Source organism: Sus scrofa, chromosome 8, assembly GCF_054392235.1.
Source record: "Sus scrofa isolate SSC_HxYL_T2T_F1_AM1 chromosome 8, Sscrofa_HxYL_maternal_Yorkshire_Landrace_v2.0, whole genome shotgun sequence".
In the NCBI taxonomy this organism is placed as follows: Eukaryota; Metazoa; Chordata; class Mammalia; order Artiodactyla; family Suidae; genus Sus; species Sus scrofa.
In genome coordinates this window covers 125050670-125078529 of record NC_139390.1, presented here as the reverse complement: position 1 = coordinate 125078529, position 27860 = coordinate 125050670, and the positions used below count along the sequence as shown (strand labels likewise).

At 42.6% G+C, this 27860-nt stretch overlaps 2 protein-coding genes across 3 annotated transcripts in view; one reads left to right on the top strand and one right to left on the bottom strand.

The window, feature by feature from the left end:
* Window positions 1-21402, bottom strand: part of SLC39A8 (solute carrier family 39 member 8) — a 72815-nt gene extending 51413 nt beyond the window's left edge. The window contains exons 1-2 of one of the 2 annotated variants that reach the window (XM_013979001.3): window positions 21095-21402; window positions 20391-20842 (exon numbers count right to left, since the gene is read on the bottom strand). In XM_013979001.3, coding sequence (XP_013834455.2) covers window positions 20391-20609 — 219 coding nt within the window. In that variant the 5' untranslated portion in view covers window positions 20610-20842; window positions 21095-21402. The remainder of the gene's footprint in view (window positions 1-20390; window positions 20843-21094) is intronic. The other variant, XM_021101717.2, reaches the window with a different exon arrangement.
* LOC110262181 (uncharacterized) lies at window positions 5051-25142 on the top strand. Its single transcript, XM_084973319.1, has 3 exons — window positions 5051-5265; window positions 10420-10522; window positions 19848-25142. The coding sequence occupies exons 1-3, from the start codon at window positions 5230-5232 to the stop codon at window positions 20036-20038; spliced, it is 330 nt and encodes a 109-aa protein (XP_084829445.1). The 5' UTR covers window positions 5051-5229; the 3' UTR covers window positions 20039-25142.
* Window positions 25143-27860: the final 2718 nt, after the last annotated feature.

Below are 27860 nucleotides of genomic sequence, written 5' to 3'. Positions count from 1 at the left end.
TTCTTTTACTTATAAATGATAGAGTCCCGATTGATATAGAAAGTAATTATTTAAAAGACATTTGTAAATCTAGCAAATGAATGCTACATCCGGAACGTGTGCGAAAACAAAAAGATAAGCCTCTCCATCCTCCTTCCTTTTCCCAGGACATGGGCTGTCTCCTCTATTTGGCTGTCAAATGGCATTTCACTAAATAATACAAAGCAGCAGAACCATCTGATCCTGTACACATTAAGCCTAAGCTTTCACATCACACCACAAATGAAATATCATCTAGCTCAAAAGTCACCCTAGAGATGGTTTCAGATTCTGTTTTGCACAGACTGTGATTCCAAGGAGGCCAAGCAGCTCATACTCCGAATGAGGACACTGCTAGGTATGGCTGGGTGTTGACGGCAGTGGAGGTAAAGGCAGGAAGAGAGCGGGTTGTGCCATGCACTTAGACTCAGTGCTGATCAAAATTAGAATGAAATGTCGTCTAGTCAAGTAACCAAGCCACACAAAGTCCCAGAGGGAGCCAGAGTTATAACTGGGGTTAGAATCCAAGCCTTAAAAAACCTCATCGACTTTCTTTTAGTGATTTCTCCACCCCGCTCTGTTTTGCCACAGCTGTTGCTTTGCAGTAAGCACTACAGCTAATCTTCTGGAATTAGCCATGTTTACAGCTGTGATGAAAGCCATGTAACCTATCCCTCCCCCTCCCCCACCCCAGGTGAATGACAGTCTCCTGTTCTTTGAAGAGATGTCACAGGTAAGAGGTGGATTAAAAATCCATGCAAAATCTTCATCTGTTCTGCTCTCATAGAAGCTAGTTCCACTTCTCCCTCACTCTCATTCATTTGTTCATTCACCAAACACAGATGGATCACATTTCTCTGGGCCAGATATGCTAGTAGGTGCTGAGAAGGAGACATGGTTCCATCTTCAATAAGCGCTCATCTTCATTCAGTAAATAAAAATATATAGATACAAACAGATAACTATAATACAATGTGGTCAGTGGAATAATAAAGGCATCTGCAAGGTCTTGTGAGGGAAGAGGGAAGAGGTCAGGGAAGGCTTCCTGGAGGAGGAGACTATTAGCTATATGCTTAACATAAGTGTGTGATCTTTTAATCCCCACATCAACTACTGAAGTAGATTTTAAGAGAAATCTAGGATTTAAAAAATTATGTCTAAGAAAGGTAAGTGGTTCAAGATTAAACAACTTGTATTAAAGTCAGACTTCAAACCAATGTCTTCTTATGACTTCTGACTTCTAAGCCGATACTCTTGCTGGTAAAGTCTTATGTTTTGGGGGGCTGAACACTGAGAAGAACACAAATAATGAAAGAAGGAACAATTTAGACCCTGACAAGGAGTGTACTTCTTGCTCCTTACTGTGACTCGAATCATAAAGTTAAATTACTCTTAGGCCATATTTAGCATCCTACCCAAAGAGAGACCTCAAAAATGACCAAACATCAGTCAAATTCAAATAATTCAAACATCAGCCAACTTGTCTCACCACGAGCAGAACTAAGAAGAAATGCAAGACAGTCACGATTCTTCCCCCCACTCCAACCCAGTAATCCTCCTTATGGCCCATCTCCCTCCAAGACGTCCATCACCCAAGCAGGAACATGGGGCAGAGGCAACAGCCACACACAAGCAGCAGAGAGCTCAGTCCTGACACAACACCCTCTACTTCAAACTCAAGGCTGCTGGCATTGCCATGAAGTGTTCCTGTAGCAGGATCATCAAATCTAGAACATCTGGATGTGTGCCATCTTGAATAATTTGCTTCCCTATTGCTATTTTAAACCCAGTATTCTTGCAGTTAAAGCGGAGAAGCCAGCTTGCTGCTTCACCCACCTAAGCTACCATCATATAACCACACAACTGCAAGACCAGCGAGGCCTGTCCACAGATTGTTAGGCATGTATTAGGAAGAGAAAAAGATGAAGACCCAAAAGAATTATTTAACGGAAAAAAAACTTCTGGAAACCTTGAGTTCATATCTACCTTAATACCTACCAATGCTAATATTAACAATATAATACTATGTGCCTGGCACACAGCAGGGCTCAGCAAATACTTATGGAATGAATGAATGAACCCCTCACTTGTCTGCAAAGTGATTTTTAAATCCACTGCAACATCAGTTTACATTCATAGTAGTGACCTCAATAAAATGATAAAAAAGCAAAAGAAGCACAGAAGATGAGTATACATAAGAGTGTTTCAAACATGGCAACAGGCCAAAGATTCCCAAGAAGACAATTTAAAAATTTAAATTTTAGGAGTTCCGTTGTGGCACAGTGGAAACAAATCCCACTGAGAACCATCCCACCAGGTTCGATCCCTGGCCTTGTTCAGCAGGTTAAGGATCCAGCGTGGCCGTGAGCTGTGGTGTAGGTGGCAGACACGGCTTACTTCTGGCATTGCTGTGGCTCTGGCGTAGGCTGGCAGCTGTAGTAGCTCCGACTGGACCCCTAGCCTGGGAACCTCCACATGCTGCAGGTGCGGCCCTAAAAGGATAAAAGACAAAAATAAATAAATAAATAAATAAATTTTAAAAGGGTGGTTTGAGTTTAACAATTGGGAGGCCTTTCCTGACCCTGAAACCAGCGAACGGTCCCATTAACTTAACCTGTCCGGGTGACTGCACCATGTCGTGGAACCAGTGATTTAAAGGCTCCACACGGGCAGCAGAAGTGACAAAGTAGGAGTGACCGTGGACGTGGCTTCCAGGTTTGTCGCTGATACGATAATGGAACTGCCTCACCGCAGTTGCAAGGAACTCGCCAGTATCACTTCCACACTGCCTTAATATTGCACAATGTGTGTATGTGCTTACTCGCTCACCCCCTACCAACTTTCTCTTGACCTTCTTCCCTCTTAATTTTCTCTTTAAAGTTCACTCAAGATCATTTCACCATGACAGGACAGTTTTCCAAGGTATGAGCAAAGAACATTCTAGAAAGATGAGCTTCTAGATGTAAGGGGTGGCTAATCAATGGATTCCAACTCTGTTTCCCCAAGACTTGTTCTCCTTTTTTTTCCAGCAGGTTTTCTTTTTTTTTTTTTTTTCCTTCATCTTTTTAGGGCCGCACCTGTGGCACATGGAGGTTCCCAGGCTAGAGATCTAATCAGAGCTGTAGCTGCCGGCCTATGCCACAGCCACAGCAACCTGGGATCCAAGCCGCGTCAGCAATCTACACCACAGCTCACAGCAATGCCGGATCCTTAACCCACTGAGTGAGATCAGGGATCGAACCTTCAACCTCATGGTTCCTAGCTGTGCCACGACGGGAACTCCAGGTTTTCTTACACGTACTAAAGCCATCATGATGCCTATGCGTTTGCTCCTACCATGTACACACGTGCACCGTGTTCACATGCAATCTCAAAGCTCTTAAAAGACCAAGAGCCTTTCCTTGATGTATTATTTAAAGGAGAAAGATGCCTTGTTTTATAATGCATTGTTGAGGGGGGAAAAAGGTTATCACAAAACCAAATGTATAGAATGACACCACTGCTCTAAATAAGGTTAAATAAAATCTGGGGATACAAGGTTCAAAATGTTAACAAGGCTTATCTCTGGGTGATGAACTTACGGGTGGGTTTTTTCATTTTTTCCTTTCTGCTTCTCTATATTTGCCAAAGTTTTAGGCAATAGGCTTGTACTTCTTTTCCAATTAGAAGAATGAAGTTAAATCATAGGGGTTTTTAATCTCCTTTTCTAGGTTCCTCCAAATATAATTAAGACAGGCTGGAATTTTTTTTTTTAAATTTTACTAAATTAAATTGTAAAAGCAATGACACCCTCTAAAAGAGAGGTTTACAAAATTTTCTGACTTAACCACAGCTACTGACAAATTGCTTACTGGATCACTTCACATACAGTTCCTTTCATGCCTGGAAGCCTGGTATGCTGGCAGAGCGCAAATATTTTGGATTCTCCACTCTCTGATTCTGACCCACATGCAAGCAACTGGGCCATCCTAACTTTCTATCACCTGCAACATAGTCCCCTAGGTCTCCTCCCATTTGCTGCCAATATCTAAAGGTCTTTGGGCCTTGCTACCCACCAAGAGCTCCCCACTCAGTCTCAGTGGGAGAAGGGGGGCAGTTGTTAGGTATGGAAGGCTTGCCCCTTCTCCAGCTCAGGGCTGGGGTAGATACCACAAGGAGTGAGCTCATCCTTCAAAGTTCTCTCACCTCTGCAGACATGGAATGACCTTGTCCATCAAAGACCCAATTACATCACAATCCTTTAGTGTGGTGGTTCCCAAAGTATGGTTCAGGGACCTCCAGGGATTACCAAGGCCCTTCTAGAGAGTGTCATATTCAAGGTCAAATGATTTCCGTAATAATGCTAAAACTGCATTTTCCTTTTCACTTTCATTCTTTTAGGAGTGAACAATGGATATTCCAGAAGCTAAGTAACAAGTCACAACAGACTGAATACAGAAGCACATATGAGATCCAACTATCTTCTACAGATACTAGAGATCTGCAAAAATGTAAAACAATGCCATTCTTCTAATTTTTGTCATTGTAAATGCAATTATTTTTCAGCTAGAAAATGTAAGCATGGCATGGGCTTGTAACTGCTATTTTTATATATTCAATAACTATTTTTAAATTTTATTAACCTTAATTTCTACAGTGGTAAATGTCAATAGATATAAACCACATATACTTGAGCATATCGGTGTTGTCAATCATTTTTAAAAGTACAAAGGGATCTTGAGACCAAAAAGTTTGGTCTCGGACATAAAAAAAGACCCTTAGGATAGGGATAGAGCAGGCGCAGGTGGTTGTAGAAGTCCCAGTAGGGGATCATAGGTAAAGAGGAAAACCTGGGAGATGTTCAAGAAAGCCATCAGAACAAGGCAGGCTTGCGTGACTGGTGGAGGTGCGAGAATTGCCTCAGGTCATTGGGTGGGGGTGGGATGGGGCCTGCGTTCAGATTCAGACCAAGGGCAAGTGTTTGAAGACTACCCTTCAGCTGATTTGAATACACACTTTACCAGATACTAAGGAGGAGCTACCACTCCCAGAAAGGAAGAGGCGGGCCTTTCCGCCCCCCACTTCCATTGGCTGATAAAAGCATAGCCCCCTGGATCCTGGTGCAGAAGTTTCTTTGCCTGTCTGTTTGCATCTCTCACAAGCGTCTTATCCTAACAAATCGGTGTCTTGCCTATCACTTTGTCTCTCACTCAATTCCTTCTGCTAGGAGGCATGAAGAATCTGAACCTCAGTGAGTCCAGACACAAGGTGAGTAATTGTAATGTAAAACCATGGGTTCAAGTCCCAGTCTCGGTTTGGGCTGGGTTCGAGTCCCAATCTGTGTTCTGGCTAGGGTCAGGCCGTCAGGGCTGTCAGCTTCACTTACATGCTGCTTAACTGACAAGTGGAGCGGTTCTAATCAATTTTATCTCATATGCCTCGTAGCTTGTTTTCCTACACTGCCTCACCCAAGATTGTTTCTCCTGAAACACTGCCATTAACACTCTTCCTCTCATACTGGGCCCCCACAATCACAATCACACACACACACACTTTCTGTTTGCCAAGAGTCTAAAGTCCTAAAGCTAAAGAATCTCAATTAGCCATCTCCAGTTGTTCTTTCTTCCTTTGCCCTCTTCCAAAAGCATACTTAAACTCTCTATTCTAACCAAGCAATTCTTATTAGAATGTCTTGTATTTTACCTTTACGGTGACTTTGCGTGCCCTGTGATCCCTCCCTAGAATTCTGAGATACTTCCTCTCGAAGTATTCAACGTCTATCTGTCCTACATTTGGCCCCCACCACCTCTGCTTAATATTGCTATGCTCTCCAGACCCCCACCTCGGTAGGATTTCTATGTTTAGCACTGAGTGTATGCTTCCCGTATTACCAAGTGTTGATGAGAATGGGTATCTCCTTAATAAGATTATGAGCATCTACAGGGGAAAGATGTATTATTTCACACCTTCCTCATCGCCTAGCAAAGCATCAGACATATAGGACACCCAACTTATCACAATCACTAGTAGGACAGATTAAGGAAACGGGGGTGGGTGAAAGAAGATGAGAAACTAGTACATGGTGCATAAAAATAATTCTGAGAATAGAAATGGACAATGGGAGAGTTATTTACCAGGAACTCTGAAGAGCCAAATTTTCTAGTCACAAGTTTCTTTGTTCTTTCTATAAAACTTTTCCACCCTCAGCTTTGTAGGGCCCTGATACAACAAATAAACTGACACCAGTGTTTCTAAGATGCCCTAAAAATTACAGCTGTGGGCTTTAGAGAAATCCTAAGTCAAGATGATGGCCCCCAAAATCTGAAAATTTCAGAAACTAGAAAGAATAAAAAATGCATTTCCTTCTGATATGACACACAGATTCAATTTTAATATACTCTTTTTTTCCACTGTTTTTTTTATTATTTTGCTTGTATCAAATAAATGGACTGTTGGTTTACTTTGAATTGAGACATCCAGGTTGACTGAAATAAGTTAAAAGTAAACTGATAGGAAATGTATTGTAAATGGTTAAAGTTATTCATTCATTTAACAACTATTTCCTGGATACCTACTATATGCCAGACACTATGCTAGTTCCAGGAATAAAGAAGGTGACTGGGAAAAACCCAGCCCCTAGTCTCACAATAGATCTTACAGACTATGACAGGATTCAGATTAAAAAATAAATAAATAAAAAGGCAGTTACAGTATGTCCTGTAAGTGCTGGAGTAAGATCCATGAACATGAAAAGACGGAATAACTTAGCTACCTTAAAGTAATGGATTGTCCAAGGCTTCCTGGGGAAAATGATATCAAAGATGAGATGTAAAGGAAAAGAGAAATAAGGTTGGAGAAGTATGGGGGCTAAGGATAGATACTGCAGGGCCTTAAATACCAGGCAAGGAATTTAGGTCTTATTCTAAAGTAATTAGTAGCCATCTGAAGACAGTAAGAGATCAGATTTGCATAGCTGAGATGTAAGTTGGCAACATTGTGGGTGCTGGGACATGGGCACGACAGAATGCAATGGGCAGTGGCTCGCCAGGCACAAACAGAATGTCAAGACAGAGCATCTAATTTACTCTCACAGCAATGCCATGATGTAGGTAAAATTATGCCCATTCCACAAAAGAGAACACGAGCACCTATAGAGTTTAAGTACACATGATTTAAGTTATTGCAACAGGACCTGTGTACATTAGATATGGGAAGTAGGGAAGGAATGGAGTCAAGAATAACATCCAGTTTTTCAGCTTATTCAACGGAGTGGATGGTGACGCTGATCCCTGAGATGGGCAAAACAGGATTTACCAGAAGGTGTTGATGGAGAAGGGATGGAATTGCTGAGTTCCATTTGGGACAAGTTTAGTTGGGACTGAGTTGGGGGAGAGGAGAGTCAGTGAGCAACAGAATGTGCAAGACTGACCCTCAAGAGACGGATGTGAACCAAGCCATCCTATGCAGCAAGCATCCACAGATAGGTGATAACTGCAGCCAGAGGAGTGGCCGAGGTTGTAGAGAGAGTGTACAAAATCAAAAGGAAAAGGGCTTGGGATAGAACCCCCAAGGAACCGTGATATTTAAGAGATGAGCAAAGGATGCTGCAATTGAAAAGCAGCAGCCAGAGGTAGGAAAACCAAGACAGACACAGCTGTGGGCAAGGAGAGGGTGTGTCTCCAGCAGAACGGGTCGCACATGGTCAGCAGAGAGGTAAAGCCTGAGAGCCACCTGCTGTATTTAGCAATAAGAAGGTGCTGGATGACGTCCTGTAGAGCAATTTCCAAAGAGTTTTGGAGACGGAGCCAGACCACAATGTGTTGAGAAGTATCTGGAAGGTGAAAAAATGGAAGAGGATTCATACATTTCCACCACCGAGGTATATACAGAAACCGAGGCACAAAGACCATGGGATATTCAGGGGATTCATAGCACAAGGGCCCCACTAACACAGCCTCTACCTTAAACCAGCACAGTGGGAAAGAACTGAGGACTCAAAATTGGTACCTCTGTTCTCCCAGACAAATTTGGGCACGTCTTGACTTCTGCCAAAGGATTTCTTTGTGCCTCAGTTTCTGGGGAAACTGCTCTGTCCTAGTTTTCTCACAATACTGTTTAGCATATAAAATGTCAAAGATCAGGAAATAACACTGTAAGGTTAAAAAAGAGTTTGTGAAGGAATTACTATGTTTTAGAGCTAGATGTGACAATTGCACAAACAGCTTCAGCAGGGAAAAATAGTAGTAATATTATTACTAATTTAAAAATTAAAATAATAATATTAGTAATAATATCACTGATTAAAAGATCATCTTTTTTTCCTTGCTTTACTAAAACAAAAGAAATCTCAGGAGAAAATGCCTTCCTAGCTCAAAGGGCTGTACAGCTCCCAGTGGCATCAGGAAACAGGTATCAGTTCCACCTCGACTTCCAGGCACTTAGATGACATAGGAGGCACCAGGCTTTTGGAAAACAAACCACCCCGCCATCGGATAACATCCTTCAGAATGAGGAGTAACAGTAGGGAGCCCATGGGTTTTGAAGTCTAGTCCCCCTGGAGTGCAATCTTCACTCTGCCATTTCAGAGTCATATGTAGCTGAGGCTGGGTTTCCTCAGGGGCAATCCCTAGAGTACTTACCCTGTGAGATCAGGAGGATGAAGGGGGATGGTGTATAAGAAGGTACTGAGCACAATGCCTTGCAAATGAGAAGTGCTCCATAAATGTTAACTATCACTCCTGTGAAGACAGGCCCTGCTTCCTCTGCTAGAGTGAAGGCCATTTGAACATTTACTTAAATGGTCTTCATCCCAAGTTTAAAGACAGAGCCAGTGTCTAGACTTTCTCATGAACATGTGTAGGTAAAGTAACCAAAGTGCATAGCCGAGTTCTGAGATCCCTGCTCCTAAAGAAAACTGCAGAGCAGCATGATTTGATATGCAAATTCAAGTACCCAGTATCCTCAACAGTAGGCATCCCTTAGCAGAAGGGTCGGGTGTTTTCTAGCATATATGTTCAATATTCATATGATGCAATATCTGTTACCCAATTCAGAATCGACTTACTGATGATACAATTCCCTCTTAAGTTTGGGCTAATTTCTCTTTCCCTGTCCCTGAAGAGACCCATTTCTCACTTATTGTAGTGAGACCAAAGTGGCTTCTCTTCTCTAACTTACTTTCCATCTAACAAGGTCAGCTGAATGTTGAGGCCCTTGGACTCTTTGGGCTTGCATAACTAAATCTAAATTTAAAACTACAATCACATCAATGTCTAGAAGTATAATATGGGCTTCTAACCATTTGCATTTCAGTGCTGATGTAAATTTTGGAAGAAAATAGTAAAATAGAGCCAGCTCCTAAATATAGCCTCAGAAGTCCTCTGGAAGAGAGGGAATGCTCATAATTTCAGTACAGATTGAAATACTCAAATTACTTCATTAATCTCTACACCTAAGGTTTGTATTTTCAGGGGGTTATTACTAGTGCTTGATGAAAGGGAAGAAGAGGCAAATGGTAAAACCCTTTCTCAAGATGAGAGTCATCATGGAAACTGGAATGCTGTACTTCTCACTGATCTTATTTCATTAATCCTGGCTGCCTTTTTATAGCAGCGCTCTCATCTAAGTTGACTGATCCTAAGGTGCTCAGGCTTCAATGAAAGACAATTTTGTTAAGGACAGTTAAGCTATTGTTAAGCCATATCAACCAACACAGCATTATAAAGACAACAACTGTTCAGTGAACACATAATTTGAGTTGACGCTAAGAATTTTACTTGCACTGTCTTTTTTCTTATTCAAGTAACAGGTAATAAGGGAAAATAGCTTATTTGCTTGAGTTACTACTCAAGTTTAATGTAATGCACTAACCATATAAAAATATGCTGAAATGTGCCTAAATATATATACCGAGTAAATATATGTACTAAATACGCCTAAAATAGACTCAATGCTCAGTAATTGTTGTTGTTATTATTATAATTTTTTAGTTCACAACCATTTTACGAGAAAGGTTCATTTTTTTCAATTCACAGATGTGAAAACTGAGGATTAAAGAGATTAAGTCATTGCCTGTGATTCCCCCGCTAATAAGTGACAATATTAGAAATTCAGCCCAGGTTGGTTTGATGCCCAAGACCAAATTGTTAACCACTATGCTGTAGTCTCTACTATGGTCAGAGAGCAAAGAAGCGAATCGAATGTATTGATGATAACTGAATTGATTTTGAACTAGGTTCACAGAACTAAAGGCCTCAGAGGCCTTATCATTGCTCACGTGGTTTTCTCTCTACTATTCAGTTATTTTTTTAAAAAAAGTCAAGGTATTAAACATTTGGACTTGGAAGGCATAATACTACTTTTCATGTTGACACCTGTGATCTAGATTCACAGATTTTTGTTTTTGTCCTCCTTAAACTTCAGGCCAAGAAAAACAACACAGGATCTTTGGAAGGATACAGAAACCAAATTAAACAGGGCTCCATTCTGAAGATCTTCTATGCTCCCAAATCCCATCATCACAAAGGTAATTCAATGAGTTTCATTTCTTTATAAAATAAATCTCAAGACGCGGCAAAAGCATTTGGCTCCTGAAGCAGACAACTGGGGATAGTTTAAGAATAAATTAATTTAGTTTCAATTACAAACAGGAATCTACTGTTATCTGGAGTGGAAATGGGAACGCTCTCTGAAAACTACAGTTTCTTAGGTTGTCTAGAGTTTAGCACCATTCTTTCTTTCTTTCTTTTTAGTAAATTGCATTGTAAACAATCCCAATATTAACTGAGTACACTTAGTAATATGGATAGTCCCTTGAGGAAATGCCACTCTGAATCCAAGTAACTGGCAAATTTTATTACCAACCACATTAAGCTGCCCTCCTTAATGGGGCTGCCTTTCTTTTTCCTGAGAAATGTCAATCCTTTTCAACATCAGGCCTTGTTTTCCATGCCGATGTATATTCCTGTTTTTCTCTTCGAAATCCTCCCACCACCAAAAGAAATTTAACATAGAGGATGCAAATACATGTTACACTTAAAGCAAAAACTGTGTAACTGGGTCACTTTGCTATACAGCAGAAATTGACAGAACATTGTAAACGAATTCCAATAAAAATTTTTAATGAATATTAACAAAAAATTTAACTTTAGAAAGAAAAGAAAAAACCTTAAACTACAGTCGTGGTTGAAAAGCCATGGATTTTTAGGATGGGGAAATCAAGTCCCCGGCCCTCAGGATCTCCCAAGGTGGGCATCATCAGGAAACAGAAATACGCTATGAACCCAAATCTCCCACCCAGCTACTCTCTTTTGAAAATCCCTAGAGAAAAAAAAGATCTATCTTAAATGAGGGGAAACGTTTACCTCTCCCTCTCATGGTAACTGTGTGAGAGAGCTCAGTGAGATTCTAAGAGTTAGTAATTCTGTTACTCTGCTCACCTACTCGTCCCTCACTGCTGCAGCTCATTCCCTAGTGCCTAGGCACAGTCCTCTCCAACGTCGTGCCCTCAGCAATGCAGGGGCTTCACAGGTGTGACAAAGGAGGACTTACAGAATTAAGAGGTACAGGAGTTTCTGTCGTGGCTCAGAGGTTAACGAATCCGACTAGCAACCATGAGGTTATGGGTTCGATCCCTGGCCTTGCTCAGTGGGTTGAGGATCCGGTGTTGCTGTGGCTGTGGTGTAGGCTGGCGGCTAGAGCTCCAATTGGACCCCTAGCCTGGGAATCTCCATATGCCATGGGTATGGCCCTAGAAAAGGCAAAAAAAAAAAAAAAAAAACCCAAACAAACAGAATTAAGAGGTACAAACTATAAGGTATAAAATAAGCTACAAAAAGACCTGAATAGACATTTCTCCAAAGAAGATATACAGATGGCCAACAAACACATGAAAAAATGCTCAACATCGCTGATTATAAGAGAAATGCAAATCAAAACTACCATGAGATACCACCTCACACCAGTCAGAATGGCCATCATTCATAAATCCACAAATAACAAGTGCTGGAGGGGCTGTGGAGAAAAGGGAACCCTCCTGCACTGCTGGTGGGAATGTAAACTGGTACAGCCACTATGGAGAACAGTTTGGAGATACCTTAGCAATCTATACATAGAACTTCCATATGACCCTGCAATCCCACTCTTGGGCATCTATCCAGACAAAGCTCTACTTAAAAGAGACACATGCACCCGCATGTTCATTGCAGCACTATTCACAATAGCCAGGATATGGAAACAACCCAAATGTCCATCAACAGATGATTGGATTCGGAAGAGGTGGTATATATACACAATGGAATACTACTCATCCATAAAAAAGAATGACATAATGCCATTTGCAGCAACATGGATGGAACTAGAGAATCTCATACTGAGTGAAATGAGCCAGAAAGACAAAGGCAAATACCATATGATATCACTTATAACTGGAATCTAATATCCAGCACAAATGAACATCTCCTCAGAAAAGAAAATCATGGACTTGGAGAAGAGACTTGTGGTTGCCTGATGGGAGGGGGAGGGAGTGGGAGGGATCGGGAGCTTGGGCTTATCAGACACAACCTAGAATAGATTTACAAGGAGATCCTGCTGAATAGCATTGAGAACTATGTCTAGATACTCATGTCGCAACAGAAGAATGGGTGGGGGAAAAACTGTAATTGCAATGTATACATGTAAGGATAACCTGACCCCCTTGCTGTACAGTGGGAAAATTAAAAAAAAATAAGCTACAATGATGTATTGTACCACACAGGAAATACAGCTGATGTTCTATAAAACCTATAAATAAAACCTATAAATGGAGGGGTTCCCCTTGTGGCTCAGCGGGTTGAGAACCCCGCGTTGTCAGGCTTTGACGCTGGTCCAAGTCAGCCTTGGCGCGGGGCACCCCTGGTCCTCCGCCGCCTTCAAAGAGCAGCAGCCCTCCACCTGCGGGACACTGAAATGGCAGGGCAGCTGGGGGTGTTTGGTTTGTTTTTGTTTCTGTTTTTTTGTTTGTTTTTGTAATGGTGCGCAATGTGGGGAAAAAAGAAAGAAGTGGAGCCAACCTCCTTTCCTTAATTGAACAGGACTGACAGACCACTGATAGAACTCCAGGCTGGGGCCCGCATTAATTCATGTGCTGGCAAAGAGGAGGGAAATGTGTGCGACACTTTGCGCTTTACAAAACTCAAACCTTGGGAGTTCCTGTAGTGGCTCAGCAGGTTAAAGACCCGACATTGTCTCTGCGAGGACATGGGTTCGATCCCTGGCCTTCTTCAGTGACTTGGGGTTCAGGCGTTGCCCCAAGCAGCAGTGTAGGTCGCAGAAGCAGCTCTGATCAGACCCCTAGCCTGGGAACTCCCATACGCCACAGGCACGGCCCTGAAAAGAAAATAATAATAGTAATAAAAGTTTAAATAAATGTATAAATGGAATTATTTACAGTTTTAAAAACGGTGAATCACTACATTGTACACCTGTAACTTATATAATATTGTACATCAACTACACTTCAATGAAAAAAGTAAAAAGAGGAGCTCCTGCTGTGGTGCCACAAGATTGGTGAGAGCACTGGGATGAGGGTTCAACTCCCGCCCGGAACAATAGGTGAAGGATCCCGAGTTGCTGCAGCTCCGGCTTAGGTCATGCCTGCAGCTTAGATCTGATCCCTGGCCTGGGAGCTCCATATGCCTTGGAGCAGCCAAAAATGAAACAAATTAAAGATAGTTAACATGTGAATTAAAAGCATTATCTTCCAGGGAGAACACAGCACAATTTTTCAAAAAGAAAGAAAGAAAAAGGAAGACTTCCATTCTAATCTGCCAGAAGAGTGGATTCATAGGTAGAATCCTTCTGGAATAAACGTAACAACAGGACTGAACAATTTAACACTAGACATGGGTGTTTCACCCATATCCGAAGTCTAACCACAGAAGAAAGAACAAGTTGATGGATGTGTTTCCTCTACGAAAACTTTTGAAACTCAGGAGTAGGAAAACTATTATTCCCAAAATATTTCCCCTGAGAAACGTTCAGCATTTAAAAAAGAATAAAAGAAAATTTCACTCTATAAAAGAGAATCCATATAACCCACAGGAAAATCCATCTTGCGATTAATAGCACCCATGCATTTGGCACAAGCACATGTTCAACCAATAAATATTTTCTAAACCAAATCAAATAAGCAAGATTCTACAAAAAAAGTGTCTGACATGTAACTCCTCTACAAGGTGTTTACCCAAAGGCTCCCTCACCCTCCTAAACTAGTAGCACACGCTACCAACAGTATTCATTTGGCAATTAATCACACACAGCCTTGTGATAATGTCCTGTAATATTTGTTTCCATGGTTACAACTACTGCAGCTTTGCCTTGCACACTTTTTCACACGTTTCCATCTTATTTCTTAACTAGACTAGAAGTTCCCTGAGGACAAGGACCCATCACCATCACTGTAGTTTCTGTAGTCTTAGCCCAGTTCCCTTAGTGTGACTAAGCGATGGAGCTAGAGAGTATGATTTCCTAAACTACAATTCCAAAAATCCACTTGAGGATTTAGGGTTGCCAGAGGTTCTACCACGTCCTACGTGGATTTGGTCAAGTTACTTAATCTCTTGGCACTGCATTTTTCTCATGTGTAAATTATCACAGGATTGTTGTGACTTTGAAATGTGTTAGTACAAATAGATTGGTTAAGCGTTATGCCACACAGTAAAAAAAAAAAAAAAAAAAAAAGAATCCTAGATATAATTATTTTTGTTACATACAAAAGGGTCCAGGCAACTCCCAGGGTAGTGGATAAAGATGCAAGTTGGGGAGTTACATCTGGAAAGAATGCAGGGTATTTTCTCGAATGGACCCCAATCATCCCTGGCATGGAAGCAAACCAAGCTCTTGACATCAGCTTTATGAGTGTCTCTCATTTTCCCAGAACCTCTTGGAAACAGTGGTCACCCTGTACACAGCTTGAAGGAAAGTGACAGGTCAGAACAGGAAGGTCCACTGTCCTGAAGGAAAAACCAGCAGAGACCTAAGCATGATCTTGCCCTTTGGTTCTGTCCTTGCAGCCAGTTTCTTACCTGAACAATCAGGCTAGAAGGCATTCCTAGATTTACCCCACCATTCTTAGAACATAAAGGCAGACAGTGAGAGAGAGAATGTGCTTTCTCTCCTCCACCCATGGTCAGTGTTTCTCAGAACCTCCCTCACGTAATGCACCATTACCTCCTATCCCAGGAAAAAGTACAATAAACAACAAGCTGTGCATACAGATGTAGGTAATGACCACACACACCCTTTCTGTTTGCGATAGACCGCTAGCCTGGTCATCCACTGAAATAAGCCAGGATTCCCTCACTGCCTCTCCCTCTGGCATCCTTGGGCCATAAACTAATGAAAGAGAACACCTAACTGTAGTTAAAAGACCATGACAGACAAAAGATTGAAATAGAAAACATCTATCTTTGGGGCTTTTTCACCTACTCTTCAGTCATGCCTGCTTTTCAGAAGAAAGCAGAGTATTTGTGCTACCTTCTGCCTCCAGATTCAAGCAATTATTACACCTCCCACAAACCACTGCCGTCCCCTTCTTAGCTCCTGTCTTGACCCATTCCGACACATTCCACACTCTCATATGGATGACTTTTCTAAAAACACAAGTCTGATCCCATTCCATTTGTCTTTGAAGTTCTTTGATCAGACATATCATCCTATCATGCATTATAGTTGTGCAAATATCATACATCTACCTACAAACTGTAAAGTCATGTGAGGCACCAAATTACCTTACCTGCATTAAACAATCTTCACTCATTCAAAAAAATATCAAAAAGTATATCATGAATACATGTTATGTACCAGGCACCACTAGCCCTTAGAGAGATGAGTCAGAGCACTCCTTTCAATTTATTTCAAACCATATGGGTGAGTATAGCGCGTGTGTTGGGGGAGGGAGTGTGTAAGCAGCCACATAAACAGAAAATTGTTATACATATAAGTTATTTACATATTTTAATTGCAATATACAATGCATTATGATTGCATAGGCATCACCTGAAGTAGGATCAAAAGAAGGGGCTCTTTCTAAACCCTTGAGCAGGCTAAGAAAGGCTTCTTGGGAGTTCTTGTCGTGGCTCAGTGGTTAACGAATCTGACTAGGAACCATGAGGTTACAGGTTTGATCCCTGGCCTTGCTCAGTGGGTTAAGGATCCAGCATTGCTGAGAGCTATGGTGTAGGTCACAGACACGGCTTGGATCCCAAGTTGCTGTGGCTGTGGCGTAGGCTGGCGGCTACAGCTCCAATTAGACCCCTAGCCTGGGAACCTCTGTATGCCACAGGATCCGTCCTAGAAAAGGCAAAAAGACAAAAAAAAAGAAAGGCTTCTCGGAAGAAGGAATGTCTAAATTGATACCTGAAGCATAAGCAGGTGTAAATGGAGAACCAGAAACTACAGACTGGAGTAGTGGCAAAGGAGAAGGCTTGAGAAAAACACACGAACCAGATCATAAAGAGGCTTAAACCACATTAAGAGTGTTTGAAGTTTATCCTGAAGGCATTTCATTGTTGTAACAAAATGAGTGATATGATCAGATTTGTACTTTAAAATGACCACTCTAATTAGAGGACAGTGGTTACTCAAAATATTTGTTGAACACATGAATAGCTAAGTGTCCTTAGCATGATAAAAAAAAATCAGGAATTCAAAAAAGAGAGAAATCCACAAATCAGTGCTGGCTATGATGCCCCAGAAAGGTTTTCTGGAGGAGGTTAGCTGAGTTTTAAACTTTTTAAATTTTGATAGGGCAATTCAAGGCAAAGAACATTCCAGGAGGAAACAGGAAGGGTACAAGGAAGACAATGAGCTAAAAAGTGGTTGAGCAGAAGTATAAGGTGAATTTATAGAAGATGAATAGTTTCATTTAGCAAGTGTGAGGTCTGGAGAGGTAAGGTGACATCTCAGAGTCAACCTGGATGAGCAGGGCCTCAAATGCCAGGCTCCAGATTTAGACTTCACCAGCCAAGAGACAACTCATGGACTTCTGGAAGAACAGAGGCATAACTCCAAGCACTGCTTTAAGATTGCATGTTGGAGTTCCCGTTGTGGTGCAGTGGTTAACGAATCCGACTAGGAACCATGAGGTTGCGGGTTCCGTCCCTGCCCTTGCTCAGTGGGTTAAGGATCCGGCGTTGCCGTGAGCTGTGGTGTAGGTTGCAGACGCGGCTCGGATCCCGCGTTGCTGTGGCTCTGGCCTAGGCCGGTAGCTACAGCTCCGATTCGACCCCTAGCCTGGGAATCTCCATATGCCGCGGGAGCGGCCCAAAGAAATAGCAAAAAAAAAAAAAAAAATACAAAAGATTGAATGTGAATTGAAAGAGGTTTAAAAGCAAGGTATGGGCAACCACGTGATAGGATGTGAAAGAAAAAGAAAGATGCAGGAGATGCCCTGCGAGACAGGCATTAAACGGAAAAATGGAGTTAGAAGAAAGAAGCAAAAGCTGAAGGTTGAGTGATGGTGGGATGGTAGGAAACAAAGGTTGCCCCACATGCCAACCTACCACACCAGCATCCACATCTCTGGCACCCTCATTAACCCTCCCTGGGAGACTGATTTATTTTAATGGAGGCATTTCCTGCAGCTCAGTGTGATAATGTGGGGGTGAAGTGTTTTGAAGAAATGAAGAGAAAGCAACACTTGGAGAATGAGAAAGGAACATCTGAACAAAGGAAAGGTGGCACTGAGCCCATTCCTAAATCCCCTCAATTATTTACTCAGTTGGGACTTCCCTTTGTATCTAGAAACTGTCTGAGATAAAGCAGATTTATACTGAGTCATGAGTCCTAGAGACCCATTTAAATAAAACAGCTCTCCTCTCATTTGTTTGGGTTGCTTCTTCTACCTATTCTTTGTACCCTCAGAAACCACAAGAAGCACAACAATTAAATTCAGTTATTCTATGGCCTCCAGTTTGAACTCAGTTCACTTTGATCACTCAAAGCAACAAGTTAATTTAATAGTACGTAGGGACACTGAGAAAATATTAGACAACCTTCCGAAATTGTCTATATTTTGTGGTATGGTAGTGCATTATGTGGGAAAAGCTGACCTAAGACCTCATCCAAAGGAACAAATGTCATCTGTAAACAGATCTTGTAGAAGATTCAATAAATCTGTGGTCTAAAGAAATAACTTCTATCTTTTCAACCTTCTTCAAAGTCAAAAAATCAAGCTTCTCACATATTATTATTCTGCTCTGTTGCAGATAAGGAAACTGAAGTTGCATTCTTTAAGGTACAGAGATATTAAGGACCCTAAATTTTGCTCCAAGTTGGATGGTTTCCTGTTGGGGCAGATATAAATGTCAGCAAATTAATAGATTCTTCTGGAATGGCATTTTATTTGACATCATTTAACAGTTAATTGTTGCTTTCATTAACACTTTTTAGAACATCAAACAGATGTTTGCTACATCTGATTAAGTGATAGGTTTCCCTTGGCTTCGTTCTCCTTGTTTTCGAAGTAATTATGGGCTTCCTCTATCTCTTTTTGATGCCCACAGAAGCCATAATGACGGTAGCTAAATATGCAAACAGAAGAATGAGAAACAAAGTGTCAGTGTACATACAGTTTGCCTATTGAGGTATCCCATTTACTCATAAACCTAGAATCATATTGCGAATGAACTTAAGCAGTTTTCCTAAATTGTTTATGTGTATTTTCCAGTATCTTCTCCAAGGCTTGGCTCAGGGGTCTTTTGTCCCTTTAAAATTCATCAACCCCTCCAGTCATCACAAGATAAAGAGATAATTTAAGTCAAAACAATGTGTGGGCTACAGATATGCAGCTGCAAGTCAAGTCTCCACACTTCTTTCCAAGCATATGACCGCGCCTATTCTACCTAGAAATGCTTTAGTCAGTTCAGCTGTTTGCCCTACTTGAGACTGCAACTAGACAGAAAATACTTAGGAAGTTGTTTGATTCATTTCTAAAATATTGATATAACATGGGTTCATTTCAGTTTTTCCATTGCATCATGTCTTAGATATTAAACCAACTGCAATGCCATGCCAGAACTGGATCTATAGATAATTTACTAAAGACTGTACACAAGAGGACATGCACAAAACCATTCCAGACCTAAGGGCAGTCACTCTCATACCCTACGGCATCAAAAATCATACTTCTTGAAAATTGTATGTTTTAATTGAGGTAAGATATTCCTAACAAAAAGAACATCAAATTATTATTAGCAAGGAATTTATCTAATTAAAGTTTCCTTAACTGTAACCTAAGGTCAGATTTACTGGGAAATGCTCAAATTCCAAGAGTGGAGTACATGGTACACAGGGTTTCCCAAACACCGTGGACCACAAACACTTCTTGTAACACAAACTAACACGCCCCAGAAGTGACAAACAGTACAGAAAATACTGAATACTGCCATTCATCATCTTCTTGTCACTGGAACAGGAAGAGAAGGAAAAAAAAAAAAAATCAAAGCACTGAGTTAACTGCGTTTTTAAAAAGTAGGGAGGAGATTTGGGGAGGATGCTGAAAGCACATTTTGCTTACTTTGCAATTTTAAGAAATAATCATAGAACATTTATTATGAAAATAACAAAGGATCTATGATATCACCCTTTTTTGAAGGTTACTAATAGGTATGGTCTTCATTGCTCCTCGGTGACGCATGGTGTTGAATTCTAAATTCCTTAAATCCTAGGAATTACCAAATGCCTAGGTAATACTGCGAATATGTATGAGATACATTGGGGGTTTTGTGTTGCTGGTGGTGTTGGTTTTGGAATGAATATTAGAATCAAACGCTTCACCTGACAGATAACTAAAACTATGGATCTCAACCTAGGTCGGCCCCAAATGGATGTGGGATCTTGGTCTCAGCGACCCCCACCCCCGCGCCGCCTCCCCTTCCCTCGGGTCTCCCTATTTCTATTCAATGGACCCTTCAGCCCTAAATGCCTCGTGTGGTGTACACAGGCCAGACAGAACTACATCATAGCTCCTTGGCAGTCGTTTTGCACTGAGCAACGAGGGTAGCCTGCGAAACTCTGTCTCTGCTGGGAAGGCTTCAGTTCGCCATCCCTATCTAAAAAGCATCTCTTAAGGTGCTTTCCACCCTCAACTACTTTATAAACTTTTCTATAATATCTTCGAACCACGACCGTCTGACTGCTCAGCTCATTGGGCATAAAACTGCAATGTGTGGCTCCCTCGACACCGACAGCCCTTGAACCCCAACTAGAAAGCTGGGTCTAGTGAAAAACAGGACCCACCCGTCTCACACTGGAGAAATTCTTTTTCCCGCACTTTTCCCCAATAAAGAGCGTTCGAGGGCAAATGGACGTCTCCCGACAACCTGGCGCGGAGGAGCAGCCGGGCCGGGACCTACCTGGTTGAAGTGCAGCTGCCCGAGCTCGGGGGCGCCCTCCACGGGGCCGGATCCCAGCTGCTCCAACAAGCGCCGGAGCTGCGCCACCGACAGGCTCCTGTTCGCGCCGAACACGCTCAGCACATCCTCGCTGAAGGCGAGCTCGGGCCCCGCAGTCTCTCCTCCGAGGCCGGCGGCCGCCAGCAACAGGAGCCCTGCCACCGCCCGGCCTGGGGCCATCCTGGCCGGGGCTGCCCCACGCGGGCCCGAAGTGCACAGGGACGCGCGTCGGTGCCCAAGGGCGCACGGGTCAGGCTTCGGCGCCGGTCCGAGTCAGCCTTGGCGCGGGGCGCCCCTGGTCCTCCGCCGCCTTTGAAAGAGCCGCAGCCCGCGATCTGCCGGGCATTGAAGTGACGGTGCAGCCGGGGGTGGGGAGCGATAGACAGAGCGGGCCCCCGGGCCTCCTGGAGAGCCTGAGATAAAGAGGACAAAGGGGGGACAGAGATAAAGGCCACCAGGCCACCCGCCGGCCAGCCCCGGGAGCACTGTGAGGCCAGAGCCCTCGAACGCCTGGCCGGGCATGGGGCCAACTGCCCCGGAGCCGGGTTTGCAAACGTCCCAGGTTTAGCGCACAGTGTGATGACACATGCTCCTTCCGGAGAGAAAGCCCCAAACCGCGCCACTTCTTAGGAAAAAGTAAAACCACACTGGCTGTCGAACCCCACCTCCTCTTCCTTTCTTTCTGCTTAATTCCTTCAGAGCAAACGTAGAAGGGGTGAGACGTGTAGTCCCCAGGAAGCCGCAGGAAATGGCCACCTCAGGGTCCTGGGGTTTGAGCGTCTAATCGGGACCCTCCCTCTCCCAGACCTCTTCTCCGCCTGGGCAAGCTAGTAGGTTAGCTACTTCTAACCTCTCACCTCGCCTGTTTGTTTCTTGTTTCTGCGTCTGTTTATGTCCACGTGAGTCACTGTCTGCCTCTCTCTACTCCCTCCCTCTTCCTCCCTCCCAACACTATCTCTGGCAAATCCGCTATGAAACTGGGAGATCCGGCTCTAGCTCTTAAACAGATAACCGGAGAAGGGCCCTGTCCCCGCCTCCCTGCAGCACGTGGTGACACACTCCCCATCCTGAACTCCTGCGCGTGTCCACGCCAGGGCGCACAGCCGCTGCCCTTTCCTCCCGGCTGGGGTTGAGCCCTCCCACCCTCAACCGAGCGGCCTCCCCGCCCTCACCCCAGGGGTTACCTGAATGCCACCTCCTTGTCGATATCCCTAGACTCCCTTCTGGGCTTGGTGGTCTGTTACCTTGTTGAAACCAGCTTCCTGGAATAGAGTGTGGAGCCTTTTGCATTGTCTAAGAGATTAGCAGGAATTGCTTTTTTGTCTTACTTCTTAAAGTCAGGAGCAAAAGGAAACCGAATCTGTATCGGTGGCAAGCTCACTGAGCCAGCAGTGCAGAGCCGGCCCTTCCTGACGCCGCACGGGATATCCGCAGATCAGAATGAATGTTTGTTTGTTCAGATGAGGGTTCAATAAAAGCTGATTTAGGTGTGAGGTCAACAAATTTGTGCAAAGTGAATGCGGTGTTTGGGGGCAAAGGTTGTGTCTGTTGGCTGTAACTGTCCAGAAATAAAGTGAAACCACGATTCACTCAGCTTAGGACAATAAGAGGAACTCAAAAATGTTCTTGTCTTTCACGAGGAAGAATGCACAGCCTCCTAAAACAGCACATTTTAAAAGATACACTAAGTCCAGACAAGGGGCAGGGGAAAGAATCTCATTTCTCATGAGGAACTTAGTGCAAGAAAGAGTCAGGGAGAGAATCTTCCTGAAGGAGGAAGCTCTCTAGTGGGACATAGCTGAGGTGCTATGGAGAGGGTTTAACTGCATTCTAACTGCAGAGAGCAGAAGGCAGCAGGAACAGGGCAGGAAGATTTCTGCAGAAAATAAGGCACACTTTGCTTTGGGAGGTAGTAATTTCACCACTGGAAAGTTATTCAACCCCATGGGTACTTAGTAGAACGATTGGTGCCTTGGAGGGAGATCAAAAAAATCTTCATGGTGTGTCCCTTCCAATTATACAATCTGTGTATTTGTTGATATTAGTTTACAGAATGACACTGACACAAAAACACCATCATCACCCAAGGATAGAAGTAAGTTCATGTCACACTTAAACTTCTTAAACTACACAACTGATGGGAACACGTCCAGATTATTCTTGGATTCTCAAATGTAGTTTGATGCCTGTTTTTCTTTTTGACCCCAGTAACTCGAAGTGATTCTTGGAAATCAATGAGCTTTCTAGATGGTTCATCTACACCCAACCAGTTGTTCATTCCCAGCTTCAACTGCAACATTGATAGTATGTTGGACTTTCCACAGATGTAAATGGGTTTCAAATAATATACATTTTATATTGTGAATTTTTAAAATAAAGGTTTATCAGCCATTCATGTCCTCTCTAATTCTAGATAAACAGATAGACAGACAGACAGACAGACAGATAAATCTTGCCAGCCCATCAACCTCAAATGGTGATAAGCAGTCAAATAAATAACAATCGACCTGCTTGGCAACTTTACCAAAAACAGTGAACATAACGTAAGCATACAATTAAAAGAGAGTATTCTGAAAATTACAACTAACTACTAAATTGGTGAGGCTCATTTGTAGAGCTTCCATTCTAATGAAATATAATCACCAAAGGACTACTTAAATAATGTTTTAGAGCCCAAGACACAGCATTCTACCAATAACATTATTGAAGAAAAGGACTTCCAGTCTGAAACAAGGTGTAATGTAAAGACTCGTTTTTCTCAGAAATGTGCTTTTAAAAGTCAAGCCATTTTAAATGGTAATAATGAAGGGAACATGCCATGAGCACTGGCCAGGGTATAGACAGATGTTCTTTCTCTTTCAGAATTTAGCATGGGCAGTTAGAGGCTAAGCAGGGTGACAAAGATGTCGAGATTGGGGAGGAAACGTTGGAAATCAGAGGCTGTATCGCTAATGGGGTAAGCGTGTATTCACGCAACCCTGCACAGAATGTTCGTACCCAGGTCTGATGAATGAAACACCCTTCCCAGTGTGGTTTGTCAGAACCCAAGCTGAAAAAGGAGGGTATCTACACAAAGCAGTGGCCTGCTGTGGGCTGCCAAGAGTCAGAGCTAAGTTTGGAGGACACACTTGGATCAGAGAAGAGAAAGAGAGGCAGCCAAGGGTGGAGTCAGAGCCTGGGAGTGAGAGGAGGGCATCCGTGCTTGATGGTGGCCCCACACAGAATGTCTGAGATGGGCAAGGGTGAGGAGGAAGACCCTGCCCAGCACTAGCATGAGGTATGAACATCTGTGCAGTGAAGAGGTCAGCCTGACATGGGGCATGTGACAGTGTGATTTATAATAAGAAATACATGTGTGGGCTTCATCTCTATTTCAGGCGCAGAGCTCCTAAAAACCTTGGAATTTCCTAGGTGATGAGGGTGTTAAAGGAGACTCTTGGACCCCCAACTAAGGACGGAGGTTAGTTGCTAGGAAAACCAACCATGTGATTAGAGGGTTGGAACTTTCAATTCCGCCCTCTTGACCTCTGCAGAGAGCAGAGGAGCTGCACATTGAATCAATCACCAGTGGTCAATGATTTAAGCGTCCATGCCTACATAATGAAGCCTTCTTAAAAATCCACAAGGACTGGGTTGGGAGAGATTACCGATGGGTGAACATGTGGAGGCATAGATAGTAGTGCAGTCAGAGAGGGAAGCTATGCCCCCTTTCTCCAAACCTCAGCCTGTGCACCTCTTCCATCTGGCTGTGCCTGAGTTATTTTTTGTAATAAACTAGGGGTGGAGCAAGTAAAATGTCTCTCGAGTTCTGTGAGTCATTGGATCCTCCAATCTATAGCTAGTTTATCAGAAGCACAGGTGACAACCTGGACTTTGTGACGGATATGGGTGAGGGGACAGTCTTATAGGGCTTAGCCCTAAAACTGTGGGATCCGACATTATCTCCAGGTAGATAGTGTCGGAGTTGAGTTGAAATGTAGGATATTTAGCTGGTGTCTGCCAAAGGCTTGGATGTATGTGGAAACCCATCCTTCACGTTGAAATTTGGAATTTCAGAATTATAGGAGGAGAACCCAAGAGGGTGAAGGAGGGAATCAGAAGCCAAAGAAATGGCATCGGAAACAGAAAAGTAGTTACATGTAAAGGGAACCATTAAATAAATACGTTAAAGATAATAGTAGCCAATTTTCTCACTGTCAGAGAAGGGAGTTTCAGACATCAAAAGGTAGAAAACTAAAATGAGCCCGTGAGGTATTGGAGATATAAGGGTTAGTTTGTGGTTTTCAGTATATTAACAAATGAAAATGGATATGTTACAAATTATCCCTAGCTCTCTCTGTCCAATAGGAGGGGTTGGAAACTACAATACCCTAATAGCAATAAGCATACCTAGGGCCCTGACCTTGGCTTCTAAAAACTATTCTCCATTAATAGGAACCAGAGCTCATTAGGAAAAGGGCTGATTCCAGGATTGGACAGGCAAAGACCAAGGTGAACCTGGAATCTCTTGCTGTGCCTGAAAGCAAGAAAGTGGTCAAAGAATGTAGGAATTACACATTAAAGTATTCCAAAATAATGGAGCACGAGAGCAGCAACTTATACTCAAATGGTTTGGGGAGGGGGGCAGTGGGAAAGATCTTTGTACTGTGCTTGCAACTTTTCTGTAAGCTTGTAATTGCTTCAAAACTTAAAAAAATAAAACACTGAGAGCGTTCATGTTGTGGCTCAGTGGTAATGAACCCAACTAGAATCCATGAGGACACAGGTTTGATCCCTGGCCTCACTCAGTGGGTTAAGGATCTGGCGTTGCTGTGAGCAGTGGTGTAGGTTTCAGACACGGCTTGGATCCCATGTTGCTGTGGCTGTGGTGTAGACTGGCAACTGAAACTCCAATTTGACCCCTAGCCTAGGAACTTCCATATGCTACAGGTACAGCCCTAAAAAGCAAAAAAAATAAAATAAAATAAATTAGAAAATAAAATAAAACATTGAGTATGAATAAGAAAAGAAGATTTCTGCAACAAATTACATAGATAGTAAAACTAAAATTTTGCTAAAATCCCAACTTGATAATAGTCCATGAAATTAAGTTACTCATTTAACACATATCTTTACCATCTGCATCACAGTTCATGGTGTCTAGGGAAAACAAGGGTGAAAATATGCTTTTTTTTTTTTTCTTTAACCTTTAAAAAGCCTGTAGTTAAAGGTAGACAGAAGGGAGACAGTTGCTCTCATGGAGATTTTAAAGGTTGCAGTGGAGAGAGATGGGAGGGCTTAGGTCTGCAGAAGATGCTGAGCAAATAATTCACAGAGCAGGTAACCCTTGAGCCTGAAGGATAAGTAGAAGTTTGACAAACAGGGACTGGAAGCACATTCCAGGATGAGGAAATACAAAGTAAAAAGCCCTGAGAAACCCAAAAGAGCAAAGAACTACAAAAGGGTCACTGGAATTGGAGAGTCTGGAGCAGGAACACAAAGTTCCACTGGGTCACATGTGTCTTCCTCTAGTGACACTCCAGAAGATTCCTTAAGATCATCTGTGGTAAAATTCTCCTCCGGGAATTTACATCTCCTCTTTCCTGTATTATAAGTATCAAATAATATTCATTCCTTATTATTACAAACATGCCACACATAAAATTCTCACACAGGAGCAAGATAATGACCCCAATCCAGATTGTACTTGACCAAACAGCCAGCAATGCTACAGACAGTGTAAGGAGGAATCAGATTTTGCAAATTCTGAATTTAACTCTTAGTGCATAAAATGGGGATTAAAGTAATATCTGCTCAATCTATGTCATGGAATAACTATGAAAATCAGATATGATAAGGTGTGTGAAGACGCTTTATAAACTGTAAAACAGAATGTCGGCCTTATTCCAAGCTTTTTTAAATGGTAGGTAATGTGAGCTGTGTAATCAGCCTAGTGAGCTGCTTTTGGGAAATGGACAAAAACAACCAAGAGTCTTGGAACAAAGACTACTTTATACCTACCTAAATTCTCGAGGGTTTGTTTTTTTGGTTTTTTTTTTTTTTTTTCCAGGAAAGCAAAGTGCTCTACTCAGAAATGGAAATGACCATATATATCATCAACTCTGATCTGGCTGTTTTTGAGCGAGGAAAGGAAAGCTTAGGAGAGTTGAGTGACATGGTCCAGTAACACTGGGGCCCAAACCTGCCTCCTTCCATTTTACTACCAAAAATAAACACTCAGCATGTTTGGAGAATATTATGCTTGTGACCTTAATTTGAGTAAGTGAAACTGGAAATTATACCAGCCTGTGTTCTTCCTGGCTCGTCTTCCTCCTTTCTCTTTAGCTCTATTCTAAGGACCTGGGCCTTGTGCTCCCACTCAGTTCAGCTCACCAAAAATGACCTCACTGTTGTTGTGGTGCTTTATAATTCTATGTATTTTTTTTTCTTTTTATGCCCACATCTGTAGCATATGGAAGCTCCTGGGCGAGGGGTGGCATAGGACCTGTAGCTGCAGCAATGCCAGATCCTTAGCCCACTGAGCAAGGCCAGGAATCAAACCTGCATCCTCAGGGACACGAATGTTGGGTTCTTAACCCACTGAGCCACTTGGGAACGCCGTCCAAACCAGAGTCTGGAAAATGTATATTTATGCTTATGGAACAATGTTGAACAAATTAATGAAGAAAGAGCAGAATATATTGTAAAACAATATAAACTACTGTGTGTGTGTGTGTGTGTGTGTTTGCACGTACAATATCAAATGTCTATGGGTTTAGGCACCAAGATGTGTAAAATGTCTTCTTCCTAAGAGTAGATTTGGGGAGCAGAGAAGAATGACACCTTCTCTGGGAGAGAAGAAAGAGAAAACGTAACTTTATTTTCATCCATTTCTATGATGTCTCAGTTTTTCAAAAGGCATCTTACTTTTATAATTAAAAGAATAAAAAATATTGCAATGGAGATGGTGGTGCAACTCTAGATGACCTCCAAGGTGGGGACCTGGGGAGTTAGCATCGAGGTGCCTCCGTGAGCCCAGAGAGGGGAGGCCTGAGCCGCAGACGTGGAGATGCCATGCTGGGGTGTGGGTGTGATTCTTAAGCAGAGAAAGCTCACAAAAATAGCACGGGTTTTTAAAAATAGCCCATCCAGCTCCTTTCAGTCTGTGAATCCTGAATAGCCCTGGGTCTCTGATGGGAAATGAGGTCAGCTGAATTGTAGGCATGAATGATTCTCCTTGGAAACAGGGCTTCCCACATCTCAACTCTCCCAACCCTTGAAGGTCGGAGGCCCAAAGCTGGCATGAAATGAAGCTTCTAGGAAATGGATTCATGTGAGAACAGTTAAGAATTCTGTCTTCAAGAGAAGTGCTTAGGACTAAGCCTATGCTCAGGCAAATTTATGGAATGAAATTCCGACAAGGAACTCTTCTCTGAGTTCTCAGCCTCTTAA